General features: G+C 38.7%; 1 protein-coding gene across 10 annotated transcripts in view; it reads right to left on the bottom strand.

The window, feature by feature from the left end:
• Positions 1-22,270, bottom strand: part of mast4 (microtubule associated serine/threonine kinase family member 4) — an 85,521-nt gene that overhangs the window by 10,933 nt on the left and 52,318 nt on the right. For 4 of the 10 annotated variants that reach the window (XM_058618078.1, XM_058618082.1, XM_058618088.1 and 1 more), the window contains 16 exons: positions 11,690-11,778; positions 8,860-8,929; positions 8,610-8,630; positions 8,037-8,115; positions 7,343-7,497; positions 7,167-7,242; positions 6,849-7,058; positions 6,438-6,539; positions 5,418-5,550; positions 4,182-4,243; positions 3,977-4,068; positions 3,669-3,877; positions 3,433-3,571; positions 2,445-2,577; positions 2,181-2,346; positions 415-516 (listed from right to left, as the gene is read on the bottom strand). In XM_058618078.1, coding sequence (XP_058474061.1) covers positions 415-516; positions 2,181-2,346; positions 2,445-2,577; positions 3,433-3,571; positions 3,669-3,877; positions 3,977-4,068; positions 4,182-4,243; positions 5,418-5,550; positions 6,438-6,539; positions 6,849-7,058; positions 7,167-7,242; positions 7,343-7,497; positions 8,037-8,115; positions 8,610-8,630; positions 8,860-8,929; positions 11,690-11,778 — 1,838 coding nt within the window. Of the gene's footprint in view, positions 1-414; positions 517-2,180; positions 2,347-2,444; positions 2,578-3,432; positions 3,572-3,668; positions 3,878-3,976; positions 4,069-4,181; positions 4,244-5,417; positions 5,551-6,437; positions 6,540-6,848; positions 7,059-7,166; positions 7,243-7,342; positions 7,498-8,036; positions 8,116-8,609; positions 8,631-8,859; positions 8,930-11,689; positions 11,779-16,782; positions 17,264-22,270 lie in introns of those variants that run through there. The other 6 variants (XM_058618080.1, XM_058618086.1, XM_058618083.1 and 3 more) reach the window with 5 other exon arrangements.

Genomic DNA, 22,270 nt, shown 5'->3' with positions numbered 1-22,270 from the left:
GAGCAGGAGCCTTTGTGAATGGCAGCCAAGAGAGGGCAGAGCTAGATGAACAAGGGGGCCCCGGCTGTCCCTGTGGTGCAATGTCTACACACATCACTCCTATTAAAAGATTTTGTCTAAGGTCATGGCCACTTTTACAGTCTGCAGATCTGCACATTCGTACTGCCTGATCATGCATGGAACGAGATTCACGGACTGGCAAATTAATAATTGCAATTGATCAAAGGGAAGAGGTGAAAAGACCACGGAATAAACTGCTCTGCTGTTGGATGACCTCAATTTCTTCCCCCAGTGACTTAGAATAATGAGCGGTGCTGAGGTGGCACCAATGGTCACATGAGAATTTATGGCAGCCTGTCGAGTCCTGGCCGAGATACTGGTTCTGCCACATGTCCTCTGCTCCTTGTGTTATACCTGCGCCCATTCTCTCCAGAGGATTCTGTCTGAGCAGCAACGTGATGAGCTCCTGAGAATCTTGAGGTGGAGCATCCTCCCCTTCAGGCCAGTTGATCTCATCTACAAACACACAGCACATGCAAACAGTCAGAATAAGAAACACATATACAAACATGTTTGATCCTGACCGACAGGTGTACACCAAGTAAGACATTGATAAGAATAATAAAAGTAGAGATCTACTGATGAAAAATAATCGAAAATAAATAGTCTGTAGAGGTTTCAAACAAGTAAGACATTGATAAGAATAATAAAAGTAGAGATCTACTGATGAAAAATAATCGAAAATAAATAGTCTGTAGAGGTTTCAAACAAGTCAGTATGCTAAATGTTGGTCAGCAAAAAGCTGAGCCCATTAAGATGAACTGAACCAACTCTGTCATCTTTAAGTGTGTGATTTTCTGATTACTAGTCAGTTGCTGATAGTGATAAAATCACTGATCTTGGCTGCTCAAATGATATTACTGCATTCTATGGGGATTGCACATGTATTTAATAAAGACAAAACCAAAGCTTTACCTCCTTACTGGTTAGACAAACATGACTGAGAGACAGATTTGCACTTAAATAATATATGAAAAGAAGGAATAAATGAATATATAATTTAAACTAGAAGGACATTGTCGCAATCTGTTTTCTACCGTCCACAACCTGCTACAAGGATCATTGATTTCTTGTTGGCATGAAACGCCACCATCATTTTTTTTTTTTATCAATACAAGTAGGATTAAAAAAAGAAATTAAATTATATTTTTCTGACTAACTTAAGTCCAAATCTGTAACATGCTTCACGAACAGAGTCAGAAACATTAAACCTAGTGTAAGAATAATAGGGAATGAGGCCATTTACATGTGTTTTAGTTTAAGTGAAAAGCCTCATGGATAAGCAGTGAAAAGCCTTTCTGTGCCATGCGGATTTGTCTGCTCCGTGCATCATGTGTCCCCCATTTTAATCAAATTTGGGAGGGGAGCTATGAATATGTATGTTCTGCCCGAGGCCACGGTGGCATGCATTCAGTGTGAGTAGGCCCCTTTAATTAACAGTCACTCTCAGAGGCTCGGTACAGTTTGATTGAGAGAAAACCAAATCAGTCATGGCACGCCATTCATTTCCATGGCACAGAGAGGGGCTGTTATCCAACTGTCCAACTGTCCACACAAAACTATTCATCTATTCATGGACTATTCACACCACTGGCAAGACAAAAAGATCCTGTTTTCAGGGTTAAGACTTGCTCTGCACTGTTGTCACACGAGACAATAAGGAAAACTAACATCATTATAATATTAAAACTTCACTTGTGGTCTAAAGTCAAGCTAAACCACTTACTGCCATCTGCTTTGTTGCTGGCCCACAGGGAAATGCTTCAACAAATTGAGATAAATGCGCATCAAGTAATTCCATGCGGTCACTGCAATTATTTAATTCATATCTCAGTGAGGTTTGAGAATTTCCTCTCTTGGGCTAAACAGAATATACATGCCAGATGATGGGGTACTTCAACCAAATCACCTCTAGCAACAGAAGATAGGTCTCATAAAAAGACTTTAACCAAAGTAATGACCAAAAAAAAGAAAAGATTTTTCATCTTTACACGATACACATCAGACAAAATGAAGAAATTCAGAGTTTGTGTCAAAAGGTAGCTTTTGGTACAGGTTTGAGCACAGAACATTTATATCAAGGCTGTAACTGGATATTTATGAGAGAAGGCAACACTGACCACTGATGACCTGTCCAAACAGCTCCTCCGGTGTGTCTCCAAAAAAAGGCACACACCCCACAAGGAACTCGTAGAGGATGATTCCCATCGCCCACCAGTCTACGGGCTTCCCATAACCCTGTCTCAGGATCACCTCCGGAGCTATATACTCAGGGGTTCCACACACCTACAGAGATGAGCACAATTCCCAAGACATACTGTTAACATGATGAGCTTTGTATATTGTCAGACTGAGCATAATATCTGCAGTGACACAAGTTTTACCTGCTTGTCAGAGAATTCTCTGGCATCTTTCTCTATATGTCCCTCGTACAGGTTAGTTGTCATGTTCATCAGGCCAACTTTGGACAACCCAAAGTCTGTGAGCTTAATGTGACCCATTGAAGTAACCAGCAAACTGTGGCAAAGAAGACCATGAGGAAAATAAGAAAAGGAGGGAAAGAAATAGATTAAATATCACAGAGGTTTGTGCATAATTGCCAGTACAGATCATAAACTGAACCATGTATTGCACTTAAAGATGGACAGCAAAACTGCATCGGCACAAATGACCTCATGTCCTGGGTAATTTAGCTTAATTGTTGTACAGTGGAAGGAAGTACAAAAATGTCATTTATCTTTATATACCATCATTGCTACAGACACACTTGCAGCTCTGTGATGCTTCAGGCTAAATGTCAACATCCTCCAACTAACATGCTCATTGAGACAATGTTCACTTGCTGGTTTAATATCAGTCATGGTCATCATTTTTATCCAGTTAGCATGCTGCTAACTTGGTAATTAGATCTGAACACAAGCACAGCTGAGGCTGGCAGGAACGTCATGGAACCACAGTACAAAAGATATTTTTAGCTAATAATGACACAAAGTTACTTGTTAATTTGAAAATATCCCTTTATGTCAATTTGAATGTATAGCTATTAAAATAATTAAAAGCTCAGGGCCCCAAGGAAAAAATAGGAAACGACCAACAAAATGACATGCATTCAATCACTGGTGCTTTAAAATGATCTTGGTATGATCAATAAGCAAGTCTATGCAGGACATTTCACAGACTGAATGTAGTTACTGCATAATTTGCAGGACTGTCTTTGTACTCTTGCTACTGCTGTGCCAAAAACTTATAAGTAGTACTGTATATATGCATATTCATGTTATGCATATGCATATTGTGTTTTACCATGATATTTTTTTTACATATAAATATGCAGCATTGTTGTTAAAAAAGAAGAAGATTGTTGTATCTCACTTGTCTGGTTTTAGGTCCCTGTGGACAATGCCATAGTTATGCAGATACTCGAGAGCCAGCACTGTCTCTGCAAAGTACATCCTGGCCATATCCACTGGCAAAGGACCCATGTTCTTCAACAGGGTGGCACAGTCTCCGCCTGTGAAGATCAGTGGAGTGAAGTTACAGATGAGCTTGTGATTTGAGTACACTGCTTTCAGCAGCAGCACTCTGACATGAAACACCCGCACACTGACCTTCCACATATTCCATAACCATGCACAGGTGCCGCCGAGTCTCAAAGGAGCAGTACATGGACACCACAAAGGGGTTCTCAGCGAAGGTGAGGATGTCTCTCTCCACAAAGGCCTGTTGTATTTGGTTTCTCAAAATCAGGTTCTGCTTGTTGATCTTTTTCATGGCAAATCTCTGCTTAGTTTCCTTGTGGCGAACCAGATAAACAGCCCTGCAGAAAAAAGGTTTACTAGTCAATTGAGAACTAAGGATTAATTAAAAAAAGAGATAGAGATTAGATAATCTGGTATAAATATATAAAAAACCTTACCCGTAGGCACCATTGCTAATGAGTTTTGTCATCTCAAAGTCCAATTCACATGGTTTTCGTCGGGACCTTAAGGCTGCACTCAGGCTCTGAGACTGAGGGCGAGAAGAAAGAAAGACACTAAAGTAAATCAAAAAGATAAAATCACTGGTACAACTGCAGTAAAGATAGAGGAGATCAATAATCTAATCAATTTCTTATTGCTTACCGAGTCATCTGTTTCTGGGGTCTCTGCAATCCCACTGTCACAGCTGGTTAGCTGAGCAATTTCTGTGGAGAACACATAAAACAAATGAATGAATGTAATGCATAAATCGATCACGTTTTATTTCTTTAGCTCTTTATGTACAGGTTAATGCAATTTAAAATGTTTTAGAGATTTTAGAGAAGCTGATAACACAACAAAAATATATAAACTGGAAAACAAATCACACAGAGGCGCATAAACACTACAAATAAGAATGATCAAAGTCTGACAATAACATTGATTAAAAACAGACATCAGGTGGTGCAACAACAATAATTGCTGACCATAAAACATTAAAATCTAATAATTTATAGAGATAATTCCATGTGAAGCGTGTGAGCATGTTGTAACAGTCTTTAAGACAAAAGAAACTAAATGCTGAGGAAACAGAAGCAGGATTAAAAAAAGAAAAAAACAACAGACTTTAGCCTTTATTAACCTATTAAGCCCGAGGTGCTGACTCCCATGTAATCTGAATTGAGAGTAAATGAGGTGGAAATCACATGTGGCAACGCTAACACATGTCTAACACTCATTTTTAAAACCACAACTCCAGAACAAGTGCTCATTATAAACCACCTTGCATCTTTGATGTGTTTGTATTTTTTTTTTTGCCAAAGTCCATGTGTGTAATTTCACAGGGGGGTCTGTGTGTCTTGTCCCTCGAGAACATGTAAACACATTTGGACTGCTATTCAACATCTGTCCTTCCTTGAAGGTTTGCTTCAGGCACACAAGGCACTGGGCAAACGGAACGCAGAAACACACGGGGGAAATGAATGGAGACACTGGCTGATGAGCCAGTCTGTGTGGATCTGTATAAGGTCTGTGGGGAGGCCATTCTTTTCTAATTAGTCGTAATGAATGTTGTTGGTTGCTGAATGTGGAGAGACACGGGGCCATTAGAAAGACAGTCTGTTCAGTCCAGGACATTAGTCAAGAACATCAGCTGTCTTTTAGTTCCCTTCACAGCTGAATTCTTTCATTCCATTACAGCTTCAACTCAAGTCAATGACAAGTTTTCCTCTAATGTTTGGTCATATTCACTGACATGTTGGTGTTGATGTAGGAATTGCATCAGTGTAATCAGCAGAACATAGTAAAAAAGTAATTAGAACTAAATCTAGTTACTTTTTTCTTGCATTCTTGGACTTTAACATCACTGATGATAATGGTGATAAAGAGTTCCTCCTGTACCTTCCAGTGGATCTCGGGTCAGTCCCAGCTGACTGATGATGTAACGAGGGATGTCTGTTTTGATGCCCTGGCCCTCTTTAGCATGTCCTTCAGCAGCCTCCAAAAGGTGGTAAAATTCCTCGGGGTCAAATTCCTGGAGACACAGCAGCAGCGTCACACTGGAAATAACGCTTATATTTCTTTCTTTTTTATATTTTATTCAGCCTTCCTTTAAGCAGGTTAGTCCCACTGAGATCTAGGATCTCTTTTTTGCAAGGGAGACCGGAATAGCAGCAGCACAGTTACAGTTACAGTCAGAACACATAGATGAACAACATTAAAACTTGTTCATGTAAAATTTGAACTTCACAAGCTTCACCGTTTAAATTTCTTCAATGCTACTCGGTTTTGAAGTTGAAGATCAGATTGTAAATTATTCCAACTATCAGGTTCTAAAAACCTTTGTGTATCAGCTACATAGAAGGTAAACACCAACAGGACCTGGTGTTTCTTTACATAGCAGAAAGTATTGAACACGACACTGACATTAATATTATGGCTTTATAAGTTGATATGGTGAATGTGTTTACAAGCAGCTGATTAGCTCAGATTTTTTGAGTTATTTTTCAGTATTCACTCTCTTTGAGCTATGTTTTTTTTAGTCTTATCTCCTGAGGGAAATATCTTGAGCTGCTAAATGCTCCACTAGTTGTCTGTCTGCCATTTAGTGCTGAAGCACAGTGAGTTTTTAAGAGCTGCTTGCTACAGACAAAAAACACGCTTTAAAAGGCACTGAGGGTAGTAAGCTGATGTCACTATTTCGCTCTGCAAAGATAAAGGGAGCTGCAGAAATAAGGTTGTGAGCAACCTCTTATACATATAGTCATTATATTGCATATTATTTATAAAAAAACATGCCATTACATTTTAATTAAATGAGGCATCTACAACAATTCTGCCAAACTCAAGAAAATATAATATGTTGCTGCTAATAACTGAAAAGATGAATGCATGTTTTAGGAGCAGTGATAGGAAACATACCAGACACTCCAGCAGCCGCGCGGGTCGAGCGATGATGATGAGGATCTTCTTTGCGAGTTCTCTGATGAAGTTGACCTCCTCGCTTTCTGATCTCTCCGTGGACTACATCAAACCAACCAGAGAAGAAACAAGGTCTCAGCATTTCACATAATATTATAGTCTGGTAATGGTTAAGGTTGAGTACAATCAAAAGGCAACATGGTTTTCCGTTCATGATTGTCATGTATTATGATTTAATAACAATTTAAACAGATACACCTTGAAAAACACAGATGGTCCTTTAAAGCACTAGCTAGCAGCTAAGCTGAAGGTATCACCTCATTAATACTGTCTCTGTAGAAAATAAAAACAGGGCCACATTTGTGTTTTCGATTAATTGTCTTCCAAAATCCTCTCTGAAGACACGCTCACCTCCTGAACAAGTCTCTCCAGCTTGTCAGTGAGTTCGCAGAAGTAGCTGGAGGTGATGAGTCCTAGTCGACTCTTCTCCAAACAGTCACGGGCCAGTTCAATTATCTGGTGGTGGGCAAAGCCGAGCACGCCATCTGCTAAAGGGAGGACGTTCTCTGGAGAGTTACTGCGGACGATCTCCTGAATTCGTTCCTCCATCTGAGCTGTGGCCTGCAGTAAGAAGGGGAGGGTAGAAGTTTGATAAAGCATAAGATACGTAAATGTTACCCAGATGTGATGCGATCACACAACTGTGACAATGTTTTTGTGAAGCTTCACCTTAGGAAACCGCTCCTTGTAGACGTGATTCATCATGATAATCTCATGGTCGTAACATGATGGAGATCGTCCAGGACTGAAAAATGAATTACAACAGAGTCAGTACTGAAGTGGCAGCGACAATATGCATCATCACATGAAGCGAATGTTAAATTTGCAGAAAATGAATTAAAAACCTGAGACTGCGTGAGCGGGGTCGCATGGCCGTCGCTCTGCGGCATTCGTCCCCCGAGATGCTCTCGGTGCAGAAGTGCTTGGAGAGGAAGTGCAGTTCATCCGGCGTAGGCTGGAAGGGCAGCTGGTGCAGCTTCTCCTGTGATGAACAGGATGACTGGAAATGAAACAAATATATATTCAACATGAAAAGAAAAAAAAGATGGCAATATTTTATGTGGATAAAAAAGGAAAAAAAAAACGCCAAAAAAACAAAAACAGAAAGTCCTGTGTTTTGATGGCACTGCCGTATCTGTGCACTAAGTCTGAAGCTACAGCCATGAGGTGGGGATCATAGCTTAGCTCTAAGGCTAGAGGTGAGTGGAAACAACAGATCAAAAGGTAAAAGCATAATTTCATTCATTTCATGTTTGTGTATTTCAGGCATTGTTCAGATTAAACAGGAACACAGCTCCACATACAGAGATTACAACCACTTTCACAAGTGAGATTAAGCCAAGACTGTTAACAGCTTCATACATGCCAATTGGCAACAACAAAAAATGCACAACATCAAACAACACAGAGCACATGGCGGCATGCAGTGACTTTTTCCACATATTTTCTCTGACTGGCAGACAAAAATATTTGAAACAGTGGTTGACAGTGACAATCACCTGCAATATCTTGCCATCAGAATGTGTGTATGATACTTACAGAGACAGTGGAGCTGGGCGTGTTGGTTCCATATCCAGAGGAGGGAAGGGAGGCCAAAGACCACCGGCGACCATCAGTCCTATCACACAACAGCACATACAAACAACTATCACACTTCAAAGTCCAACACTCAACTGAAGAACAAATAATGGATTAAAACCAACATCTCCAGATGTTTACATGTTGGTTCGTGACAAGAGTTTGTCTTTGTTCAAAGACAACTAGTCAAAATTGTTTCGAGAGACTTGAGATGTTTAATTTCCATGTCTGACTTCAAAACATGTGAAATGACATTATACTAATGATTTCATGTTATGGATGAACGTGACCTTTCTCTGCTGTTCAATGTGCAGTCTTTAAGTTAAAAACACACAACATATGAACAACAAAGCAACTAAAAAAGCAAAGCAAATGAAATTTAAACTCAAACTAGATGCAATTATGATGCAAAAGAAATGCCAGGTCAGAGTGTAATAAAACTAATAAAAGGATGAGGTATGACGTTTGACATGTACTCCACAAATGTGGGCAAACGGAAATACAAAAGCAAATGGAAGTCTAACATAAAGTTACCTGTCTGCTCTGTGGCAATGACTGTGGATTATAATAAAAATACACAATTACATGATATTGTGATGAAGAATTCTATAAAAAATAAATATGTTATTGACAGTGTTTTTGAAAGCATGAACAGACTTTAGAAGTCTAGTGCAGGTCGAGGAAATATTCCAACTTATTATCTTTATAGGCGGATACCTTGTTCACATCTTCCCTGGCTAGTTTGTGTAGCTGTAAATCAAGTAAACATCTATGTTTGCATTACCTTCGTGCAAAAGAAAAATGAGCAGAGGCACTGGGGGAGAAATTTCTAGGACTGTCTTGTGGGCTTGTTCCTGCAAGAAAAAAAAATACAGAATAGATAACACATATTTAAAAGAGGGAAAAAGAATGTCAGCAATAATGGATTGCAATTTCTATTTTAAGCCAAAACAACAGACAAACAAACTGCAAACCACTGATGGTGGCACCATCACAGTCCACATTTTATGCATTTAAAACAGTTATTATTATTTTATTTTGTTTAAAGTTTAATCTGTTTAAATGTCTTTTTAATTATTCCTTGTGACATTCCTGGAAAGATAAAAACCTGCTAAAGTAATTTCTTCTTGATTATTGCAGTTCAGGTGATAAGGTGAAAGACACAGCCATTTTTTTTTAATTAAAAAGCAGAAATAGCTTAATACATCTGCATCTAAAGCAGGCATGTCCAAAGTCTGGCCTGCACATCCCCCAACTTTTGTTTCATACTGTATTATTTATGGCCTGCGACGGTGTCAAATAGAAAACTGGCTTCAGTCACGTGTCATCCCCATTTTCTCACTTGTGAAGGAGTTGTAGAATCCTGGGTTTGCAACCCAGCTTTGACAGAAGGATACATCCATTTTATTATATTATACTTTTATTATGATATCTGACTCCAGATAAGATAGAATGGCAGAATTATTTTTCCACTCATGCGTGGCTTAGATTTTGGTTACTTTGCCATTTAAAAACTATAATTGTGACAATTAAAGTAAAATTATTATAAAACAGTACATTTGTATATAACTTTTGGTGTTAAAAAAAGGTCTGAAGGGTCTGGACACCCCTGATCTAAAGGGAGCATATGGAGAAATGAGTCAGACTATTTAGAAGCTCAACCATTTGCGTGTAAAAATTTCAGGCCATGTGTTAACATTATCAAACTTCTTATTTGTGGACTCCAGCAGCTGTGCTTTATGTCAAATGATTTTGGCATCTTAGCTCAATAAACTGAAATATATCCTAACAATGTATTAGAGACAGCAAATCTTTTCTCTGAAATGTTCAATTAAACATGATAGCAGAGAGCCAATCTTGGCCCTCTATCAGTTTTCAAATAAAACATACTTAGCCATTGGACAAACTAGTAGGGTCCAACATGCATTAGCATTGAATGAGAGGATGTTAAGTCAAAGCTTTACTCCTAAATCCCATTAGCTCACATCCTGTGTGTGTTTTCTAGATGTTCATTTATTTATCAATGCAACTGACATGAATGAAAATTTAAGATATACTGTATATGGTGCTGGTCTAGCGATAACTTTTACTCTGGTTGCAATTTCTAAAATAATCCAACATAAGCAATTAATTATGAACTCTGCATGTTGGTAATTAATACCTGTGCCATGTTCAGTGTTATGGATATATTAACAGGTTATTTTACCGACATACCGATGTATAATTGTTAATCTGAAGAAGTGCATGCCTGAAAGGGGTTATATTAAGATTGTTATCAATAAAACGCAGATATTTTAATCGCAAACATGAAATTAACGACTGGAAGTTATTATTCAAGATACTTTCAAGTACTTCATAAATGAGAAAGAACAAATCCACTAACAGCACCTACACAATTACCTCTGAAAACCACAGTGGGCTCGTCCTTTCTACCTACTTTACAGATGTGTGTGTGTACTGTAGTGCACCTTTCTAAAAACAGAGGCATGGGCCACTGAATGTATTACTGTAGGGACTTTCTGAAAGGCACTAATTAGCCTTTGCGTTTCACATTGAAAGTGTTAAAAAACAGACCTATGATCCAGTATTAATCAGGTATAATTACATCCCCCACTGAGGGGGAACCAAACAGTTAATTAACCAGACGCTACAATGCATCGACCTCCTGTGGCGATAGAGATGGGCTGTTTACATACTTGGGAAGGATTATAGAACCATTGAATCTAGTAAGTGAGGAATGTCACCAGTTCAATTGCATTGTAATCTTGATTATAGTCATTTACACATGATAACCATCTCCTAAGGGATTTGGACTTCACCTGAACAGAGGAATACATATTATTTGCTCTGACTGCTCCAGGAGCAAATCACATGACTTGTGATTTAACCGTGTTGTTTATGCAATCATTCACAATTATGAACAAAAAACTGATCTTATACAGAACTACTAATATCAGAAGCACATTGCAGTTCACAAGAGGCTGAAAGGATGTTTTTCTTACCTTTGGCACCGATATTACGTCTGAGCCACAATGTCAAATCATCCCAGAGTTGAACAAATTCATTAGCAGCAACATTGTGCTTCCCTGGGTCTGAGTCCATATTGAAAACTGAGCCCCAATGTTGATACCCAGACTACAGCCTATAATGTGTGGAGCAGCTCTGCTTTTGCTGACCAATTCCAGGAAATAAAACGCCCTGTGGTAAATGAGGCCTCCCCTCCCTCTGCTCCTGTGCATTTCCTCTCTGCAGGCCACCACTTCCTCACCCAGGACAATCACTGCCGATTGGCTTACAGCTGGGGAGTTCAGGTCTCACCCAAACCCCACAGAACTGACCTCACAAAGGGAGACCGATAAAAGTTTAATGGATCGTCAGTGCTTTTCTGTCGGTCACTGCTTTCTACAGCAGACATCTCGCTGCATCCTATGTGGTTTGAGTCAGTCAGTGAGAAAGGTGATAATATCCATATTGTTGCCATATCATGCAGCTATACAGTATGGCATAGCAAATACTGTACAATTCCCTGTTGTTTCCTTCTTTGTGTTACACACCTAGACTGCTTTATTGTCAAATACAACGAATGGACGGGTTAAATAATACAATACACATACCTGTCAGAGATGAAAGAGGAGAGTGAGGTCGTGGTAAACCTGACGACTGACCACTTCCTATCAGGCTTTTTCTGTTGCTCGTTCTGCAGCTGTAGAACCACAGGGGCAAATGTTAGGTGGACAATAGACAAAGAAACTATTTACCACAAAAATATATTTACTGGATATAGATTTAGAAACAAAAAAAATACAAAACACAGTGAGCAAAGCAAAACCATAAGGTTTTGAATTTCTGAAGATTTTAATACTACAACTATCTCAGTAATGTGGGAATTTAGAATCAAGTGAAATCATAGCACTGATTGATTTTTAAACATGCTTGACCCTCTTTTTAAATAAATGTGGTTGAAATCCCTGTTTTGAAATGTCCAGACTTTTTAAGTATGTCGTCAGACATCTTTGTTGTTGCAATGTCACTTCATCGGTCTAGAGTAAAAGGCAAAATTCAGACATTCATTGTCCTCGGAGAATGTTCCTTTATGTTTGTTGGTCTTGTCAACACAGCACTGTGACGAGCCGCTGTGATTAGCAACATGTGACTCATATGTGGAAAAATAAATAAGTATTTCAACAGCAGCTGTGAAAATGTGTCCTATACTTTCACATTTTTGTGTCAGTGGAGACGTGCACAGTCTGAGGAATATGGATTCACTTCAAGGTCAAAGACTCAGGCACGTCACATCCCCTTACATAACCTCCTCAGAGAACTGAACCACTTCCAACTGAATTTTTAATGCTATTCAATTATTCCAGTCCTGTGCATGATACAAATAATATAAAACACTTTTTTTTAAATTCATTTAAACTATAAAACATGATGTTAAAGACCACAGTGCATCACGACTCCAGGATGTCCTCTACTGACATTCTTGTAGGAGAGGGAGAGACAAATTAAGCAGAGGGAGAGAACACAGATTTGTGCTCTCTTGTCTGACTGCTGTACTTCTGGTTGCACAGAATTATGAGCTGCACATGGGCTTCTGTAATGATGTAGAGACAATTGAGCAGGTGGCCTTCATCTCTTTGTCAACACTGCTGCAGTGCAGCTCGTACAGGTGCCGCTGCAGTCCTCAAACATTCAGAGTCACATCATAGCAGTAAAAATCTATTTATACTTATTTTATTTATCATCATCTTAGCTAATGATGTGCATAGTGATGTAAGGTTGTGTCCATTTGGGGTTATTACCTTGAATGGTGGTCTTAGTTCACATAAAGGCTCAACCATGCAATTAGACATTATCATGTGCCAATCCACAAGTGTTGGTGCTCTCAAGAAGAATAGTTATCCAGTTGTATTTATAAATGCAAAAGTTATAATTACAAACAAAAATGACAACTGACCCCTGATATTGCTGCGCAATCATGTGTTATCTAATTTGTTGATTTAAATCATAAAAACTGTTGCATTTAAAGAGCCAACAGAACAGACAACCTTTGCTGTTTGGCAGTTCCTGTTTGGTCACCGTCACAAGCAGTAGAGAAACATGTCATTCAGGACGGAGGGACTTTTCCCCAGAGCTGGTATTGTGTTTCATCATATCAAGTATTGTGTTCAATAATACTAAGCATCCCTCTGTGTCATGAGAGAATGCTCCACTCTACAGTGTTTTAAATATGGAGCAATGCCGTGTCTGTGTGTCATAAATTTGATTGAGCTTTTAAGCACAACATTTGAACAGTGAAATCAAGGTTTAAAGGGGATCAAAACACAGTAAATGCATATGGTGTAATTGTTCTATCCCATTATGCTGTGCTATTAGTTTTACTATCATAATAAGAAATTTAAGCCAAAAAGTTGTCTATTTAAGCTTTAAAATAGCTACTATCAGTATCACCATTTAAAGTCAATTGCCTCCAGCAAATACTTCACTCTCTTCACTTTCTCTTAAATTTCTACACCAATGGTCAAAACAAAGATACTTAAGATATTAATTCTTTTTAGCTGCATTATCCATCCATCTTCTACTGCTTTATCCTCCACATGAGGATTGTGAGCACTGTGCCAATCGACACCTGATCAGATCGCTAATCCATCACAGGGATACATATATTTAATTCCTTTTAGCGATATTATTTACAGTGCTTGTATACTGGGGGAACATATTTAACAGAAGAATGACATGAATGATTTGTACTCATGATAATTATCCATGTACAATTTCCCTCAAAGCTGATGCATCGATTTTGTAATGATACCGGAAATATCACTGGACACAGGGAGCCTTGCTAAATGACTGAGCAAATAACCACTAACTGATGTCTGAGGTGATGAAGAGACGACAAACAAATGTGCAGAGACGGAATATTACTCAAGTCAGTGGTTAATCTGTCTCAGTGCTTCTCTAATTGAACTTGAAAGGATGCTAATGTTGATGATGCATAAAGTTGTAGAGGAAATATAGGTTTCCAAAGTCAAGATTAAATGGGATGGGAACCTACACGCAACAGGACAGGGCATCAAGAACCTCTGTATTTTAAGGTTTAGCAACAGCAAAAAAACAAAACACATCATCTGGGAACGACTGAACTTTTGCAAGCAGCTTGTCCTTCCATGCTGTTCTGTTAATGGCAAACTGAAATTATTCTGTGTTCATTATGCACTTTTCTAGTCTTTAGATTAGTAGGACTCCCACCCTTCCTCAGATGAAGGTGCCACCCCGTCACACTGAATTCCAATAAAGCAGAAAGGAATCCCTATTTTGACTGAGGTCTTAGTCATTTTTTTCACTCAAGTGTTTTTCTCGAGGGCTAACCCCCTACAATGAATCATGAATCATGAATCATTTACCATGGCAAGCAGGGAGTGAATAATATCTGATACACAGGTGCTCAGTCAAAGAGGATCAGATTTAACAAGATCTATTTATACCCAATCACTGTGGATTAGGCCAAGAGAATACCACACTGCTACCCAATCAACCCTCCTGTTGCCTCAATCTCTCACCACCCTTGCAGTGTTTAAACCATCATGACCCCTATGAGAGAGCTGAGTGCCACTCACGCAGACAACACAACAAGTGCCTTTGAATTGCTCAACAGAAAACTGCCACAGGTTGTGATGGAACGCAGGTCGTCTTCACGCCAAGTTTCACCTGTGAGACCAAAGAGGCTGAATGATTCTGTGTTGGTATAAGCAAGGCTTTAAACGGGGGATAAAGAAGCCCTGAGTATAGATGATAGAGAGAAAGTAGGCCAGCGTTATGTGCTGTAGTGCAGATGTAAAGGATTCCTGGAACAGATCCATATGAGGTTTAACAGTCTTGCTTGCAAAATCCTCAACTTCATCAAACCATTGAATATTACACGTGAATGCTCCCCAAGCCTAGTTACAAAGCTATTTCTCCAACGACTAAAAATAAAATTAGACATCTTTATTAATGTGATAACTGATAACTTGAGTATTTTTTCAATAATTAAAGCAAGTTCTTAGATTTTTCAGTTTCTTAAATGTGAATATTTTATAGCAGACATTTGAGAACATCATCATTTCCAGGTTCGGTAAACACCGATCAACATTTTACGGACCAAACATAGTCCTCGATTAATCAAGAAAATAATCAACAGATTAAGTGTTAATTGTTAGTTTATTAATAATTGTTAGTTCTGGCCTTAGTTCTTCTAAAATCTCCTTTTTTTATTTTCCCTCAGACTTTACAATGACCTACATTACGTCAAGTCTTTGTTATGACAAAGGAATCTGAATCTGTCAAAGTCAGTGTGTTAGATTTCAGCGTTCCTTTTTTGGGTATGAGAAGAAGCAAAAATAGATGAAACCATTTGATTTGCAATACTAAAAATGTCTGATCCTGACCCACATCAACAAAAAGCCACATGTAATCCTTTTTACTTCTGCAAATGTTGCTCTTTTGTCAAAACTGTCAAGTATAAATTGAATTTAGACTTGTCAACATGGCACAGCAAAGTCAAAAATATGACACACACTGCTCTATTAATAGCATTAAAAACTTTGCCATTCAGGTATAAAGAACTGTCATTTTTGGAGCAGTTTTCTTTAGGCCACCACTACTTTCTATTTCTGAAAATATGCACAATGGTCCTTACATCTTACATGTAAATTTTACCTTCTTTTTTTTTTAGATTCAGTGCTTTGAAGATAACTGGCATTAATTATGATTTACTTATATTATCAAAATGATAAAATAATAATATAATGATACTAATCACAATGAGTGATCAATGTGCAAAAGCATTTAAAAGGGCAAAAGCCTGATTTCATCTCAGTTGAGGTAAATTGCCATTAAGCCTTCAATGTAATGTCAATGTCAATATACATTTTAAATGAAATTATTATAATTATTTTATCACCTTTATATTCTATTATAATCCTACTAATGAGAGAGCTGTGTGCTGGAGTTTTGACTGCATAAAGTTAAAGTTATCAGTATCTGCAATATCAAATTTGACAGAGGTTTTCAAATGAAAAAAATCAAATAAATAAATCACTAATACAAAATACCCAAAAGCAGCTAGTATTTAATGTTAAGCTGTTCGACGCTATGAAATGGGTCAGGCGAGGGATTAAACATAAATATTTGTTATATTGGCATCACCAATAATGCAGTTCCATCGTATACAAATAAAACTGGGATACATTGCTATAAACCACTATGTATACATTGACCCTGAATCACAGGAAGTAATGAAAGGTTTTCAATTTGAAAGAAATTGAAATGTCAAATAAAACAACATTTTTGTGATTTTCTTTTGTGTTCTAAAGGATATAAAACAATAATCAGTCACAGAAACTCACAAGCTCATCTACTTTTCCTCTTTTTGTATGTTAAACATTGGGGGTGACACATAATAGAGTACATCCTATATAAAGAACAGGAGATAGCCTTGACAAAAAAGAAAAAAATTCAATTACCCCTTAACACGCAAAGCAAATACTGCACAATAGGTGACCAGGGAACACCCAGCTTCTTATTCATGCTGGCTTTACAAAACAGCTCAGCTTACCTACTGTAAAATGAAAGGAAAACCTCCCTCATGTTACACACTACTTAAAACAAATACTGTGCAGAAACCTGTCTGTAAGGCTACATATTATTTAATTGCTTTAAATGTTACCTCTTTGAGCGACGCAGACGAGCTCCACTGAAAAAATGTGGCATGTTAAAGTTGGACAGTACTGTCCATAGACTAGAATCTGACATTGTGTCAAAGTCATTCCAAAGAGGGAGATGCAAAGGGGGCTTCTGAAGGCAAGGTGAGGAGACGCGATGGCTTTCGGGGTTCAGCAGTATGCAACCCCCAGTGTAGTCCTGACAAGTACTCGTACCACAGCTCTCATTAGGTCCAAACTTCCTCTGCACAGGCACATCTGCAGCCAGCTGCGGCATAAACACTCTGGCAGAGAGGACACGTTGTCCTCCTCTGCCCTCCAATAAAAAATAATCCAAGGAGGATCCTGAAAGGCACACCGTGTGTGATCCAGGTCAGGTGTTGATAGCCTCCACTGTTGCAGAGATATGACACCAAACACCAGCTGACTTTTTGTTTTCCCCTCTCGCTGCGACTCTGTTCTGTATCCCAAACATTCGTCCTGCTCCCTTCACTCAACATGCTTCATATCATGTAACAGGCATCTACCACTTCACATCCTGTGAGGGGGGTTATGAGACACAGGGGTACTGCATCATCAGCAGATGCTGCCGTGCATTTGCCGCTTTCACAAACTGGCACCCCTCCAAAAGTATGGTGGGTCATTGTATTAAGGAGGACCTATTTGAAATGAAAATGCTGCACTTCTGCATGAATATACTTGGCTAGTGCATAAATGTGTCCCTCAGCTGTCCGTTGAATATACTGTTCATTAGAAACCATTCATTTGATGGGAGCTCCACCTTAACTTTGATCACCTTTGATCCTTGACTTGTTTGTTTTGTTTCGACTATCAGCAGATAAGCGCCTACTTGAAAACATGCAGGTCAGAGGTTTTATCCATGTTTTCCATAAGAAAGTTGACAATGAAATTGATTAAAAATGAGAATCGCTTTAGTTAGGACATACTTGATTTTGCAGAAAAGGAGATGCACTCATAAAGGCACATGTACACACAACACAGGACGTGGTTTTTTGTCATCTCAGTGATGAATTCGATTTTTAGACCATGCATGCGAGTGTGAATTCAGCGGTAGGATCTTGACAGTAGCTTGTGGGGAGCAAAGCATACAGACACATTCTATAAAGTCACTGTCAGAGTTGCAGCTAAAACATATTCCAAACCAGAGCAACCATCATAAACCCCACACAGAAAATACCACCTTAGTAGTGAGGCATTAATTATGTATACTCAATGACTATTATCCACAGGAGAGCAAAGTTCAGCCCTGCAAACAGACTCAGCTCCACAGTTGTGATAACAGACCGACTGCACGTGTGTTTGCAGAGTCTGAGGTTACTCGAGTGATGTCATTGATGGAGCAAGTTACTTTCAAAACCCCGCCTATGAACATTTATCTCATCTTATCTGGGCAATAATGTGGTTTAACGTCACATAATTTATGAACAGCATCACCTCCTCAACATCTGCAAGAGTCTAAGAAGCTTTATTAATCATGGAAATTAAAAATTTTACTTTCAGGGGTGCAGACCAACAGGTTAAAACCCTGTCGAATCACATGCAGCTCATTAGAGTGGTGGTGTTGTCAGATTGCTCGGGCAGTTATTATACAAGACTTGGCATTAGATTTATCTTAAAATTACTACATGCCACTGATTAGTGATGATGTTTCCATTTTTCCTTCACCCCAACCGGCCGAGGCAGGTGGCCACACATCTTTGAGTCTGGTTCTGTTGGAGATTTTACTCGCCACTGACGCTTAGTGCTTGCTCATTGTGTGAATTGTTGGGTTTCTCAGCCCTCTATTGTGTTGACTATCTACAGTGCCTTGAGATGATGTATGTTGTTATTTGGCACTGTACAAATAATAAAAATTGAAATTGAAATTGAACTGATGAGGAGAGGGATGCTTTTTTATTCCCTCTGTCCTTGCACTAAGAACTCTTAGTGAGCAAGTAAGTTTATGAGCAGGTGTAACACTGTGAGAAGTGTGCGCAGCAAGCCTTCAAAAAATAAGCTGCTTTCATAATGGTACGTTTGCCATCACGACAACATATCTCACAATTTTACATAGTGTGTCTTTATAATGAGTGTTTGAAATAATTAATTGGTAATAACAGGTAACAGGTTTGACTGGTCTGTTGCTTACTGGGAAATACTTAAGGATGCTGCAGATGTGTCCGAGTTGAAAATTCAAAGGCCAAGGAAGAGAATCAGATGAAAATCTACAACACCACCATGATCCGCACACAGCTGCTGATTCGACTGAAATGTACCTCTTCTGTTATAAACTGTTATAGGAAGCCATTTCTGTGTCTGTTCGTGTCGCCCCTCACAGTGGCTCAGTCCCTCTCCCTACAGGCCAATGTGACAGACTTCACTCTAATTATGGCTCTGCTCTGTTTCTGTGATCCACATAACAAACCATGGTCGTGTTGGTTCAAAGTCAACCATGTAAAGAGAAGCATGGACAGTGAGGTCACCGCAAACACAGGCAGACAACTGTCCTTTAGTGACTAATATTTTAACAATGACAAATTAAAATGCTGTTGGCAGTCTAAAATGTAAACATTTTTATGTGCAAAGAAAATTGGAAAAACACATGACAATTGTTATTACATATTACCAGATGAACTTTTATAATTTAAATTGGATAAAACCAATTTGTATTTTCTACTTATCCTGTGAAATATTTTGTCATATCACTGATGTGAAATTAAGTGTCTGATAGAAGACAGTCTACACTATAAAGACAGTATAAGGACATGTCTGGACTTTATATGAGTGTTCTGTATTTATGTGCTGTTTTCAGAGCAGATGTTACACTGTACTGAGGTCAGGTAACACACCATCAATAATGCTTCTTCTTGTAGCTTTGTTTTGGTTTACAAAATGTTGTCTGCTGTTCGGTACTAGTTAGTTCATGTGCAGTGGGATTTATCAGATACTGATGGGAGTGAACAAAAATACTAAAGTTGCAAACTGGAAACAAAAGAAACCTAAAAATTAAAATGAGGGCTGCAATGATTATTAATTAATTACTAAATTAATAAATCAATTATTGTGAGAATTAATTAAAACAAGCTCTCTGATTTTTCAGCATCTTAAAAGTCAATATTTTCTGGTTTCAATGCTCCATTTGATTAAGAAATCATTAAACGTGAAATATTTTTCAACATTTTCTGACATTTTATGGACCCAACAAATACTCAATTAGTCAAGAGAATAATCGACAGATTAATCTATTATGACAGTAATTGTTAGCTGCAGCTCTAGTTAAAATACATTGAGGGGCTTAACTGTACTGTACATTCAGCAGGTGGTCCAAATCTGAAATTTCATAATAGTGTAGGGCGATGTCATTCATGAACTGGACTTAACCCTGTGTGTTGTACATAATGGAATAATCAATACATTCAAACACTATCCAGTTAAAAGGTCTCTACATTCTAGCATAAAGATGACTCATTGAAATGCTTGCTCTACTTGAGTCTGTATGAAAGCTGAACACAACAAGAGGAGAGCAGAGGTGGCATAGGTGGGCGTTTCATGCTATTCATTGATACAGAAAATGTTTTGAGTGTTTTGAATGAGAATGAGAATGAGAATAAAAATATTAACTTTTATTCCAATTTCTCTTGAGAATATCTGCGACAGAAACAGCCTCATAAAATCAATCAAATCTAACAGAAAGCTGAAATTGTGGCTATTGTTTTCATTGGGATGAACTGCCTCTCCTGATGGTTACTTAAAATGGATGTGAAGTTGTACGAATAGCATAAGATGACAATTTAACATGATTAGAGTCAGAACAATGACAAATGGACACTTTCAGGAGAAAGTGTTTATGGTGATGATTACCATAAAGCCAAGAACACTAACTTCATGTTAAGAAAAGAGAGGGGACAACAGGTCATCACCCGAACAAGTCCATCCATCCATCCATTTTTCTACTGCTTTATCCTCCACATGAGGATCACGGGAGTGCTGAACCAATCTCAGCTGACATAGGGCGATAGGCGGGGTACATCCTGGACAGATAGCCAGGCCACATAGAGACCACTCAGGTCCACTCACACTCTCACATTTACAGTCAATTTAGAGTTTACCTAATCCCAAAATCTGCATGTTTTTGGACTGTGGGAGGAAGCCAGAGAACACCCACACACACACGGGGAGAACATGCAAACTGTGATGCAGAAAGGCCAGGGTCCGACGGGGTCTTGAACCCCGGTCTTTTTGCTGCAAAAGGAATGAGTGCTTACCACTACACCAACCCCAAAGATAGCTAGTCCATAAACAGTCATTTTATGGCACTTTTCCATGATACATTTCTCACAGTACTTGGCTCTACTCTACTCAGTTTTCCATTACTTCAGTACCTCCTCAAGAGGGGCATGGCTGCACGACGTGCTTTCGGCAGTACTGTCGCTAAATACGCCAGACTCCTCTTGCTAAATGTTGGCGATAGACACGTTTTCAGCACTTTTAATTCTGATCAACTGATCTACAGTTTGACGTTGTCCAGATTGATTCCTGTGTCGGACATCATGCCCATGACTCTTCCAGTGACGCCAATCAGTGGCCAGCAGTCTGTGACGCCATATTTTAGTATTGACTCAGCTCACTTGGAACCTCGCCAGAGCAGCAAAATCTAACACATGAAAACTAGTTTTCTTTATTATATCGACTTTTCATCCACATGGAACCAGTATTTTGGGAGCACTGAAAGACTATCTTCTTTTTAAAATCAGGTCCCAGATTGGGAAAATCTCAAAATGCCACCCTTGCATTTTCTTGTATACAACCAAAAACGATTTCATCGACCCACCTCTTTCTTGCTCTGGCATTCTCTGTCGCCCCCTCTCGTCTTAGTTTGAGTTTGTTTGGTCTATTTGCTTTATGATTACCTTTTTTTCCTTTTCCTCCAACGCCCCTGCATGCTTTATGCACAGGCTCAATGTCTTCTTCTCCGGTTTTGGTGTAGCAGTGTTACAGCGCCACATACAGGCCTGGCCTACAAGCACTACAAGTTTGCGGCATATTTAGTGGATGAGGACATTTCTTGAAATGATGCCATGTTTACGGAAAATGTTTTGAAAACAACAAAGAAAAAGATTGTTTAGAGAAAGTGTTATTTCAGTGTGGATAAGGCCTAAAACTGGCTTTTACTGTTTTTGAAAAGTGCTCATTTCCAAAATGAATCAATCCAGCCAGGATTCAGACAGATTGAGACCAGTCTTCACTTTGATGTATTTCAAACGCCACAAATCCTACTTAGCACATGAAAGAGGAGCATAAACCTCAGAACAGAGAGGGCACTGTGGGGGAGGGGTGAAACTATCAAAATTATATAAGTGCCATGTCCCCCTTTTTCAATGGCATTTCTACGGCAGATGATTTTTCAGAGGTTAAACTGAATAATAATGTTCCAGGCTTGACAGATGAGCACAAGACATGCACTAATAGGCCTTTCAACAAAATAGCTATGGT

Source organism: Solea solea, chromosome 19 (assembly GCF_958295425.1).
Source record: "Solea solea chromosome 19, fSolSol10.1, whole genome shotgun sequence".
Lineage (NCBI taxonomy): Eukaryota > Metazoa > Chordata > Actinopteri > Pleuronectiformes > Soleidae > Solea > Solea solea.
The sequence above is the reverse complement of the archived record's forward strand: the minus strand, read 5'-3'. Positions and strand labels throughout refer to the sequence as shown.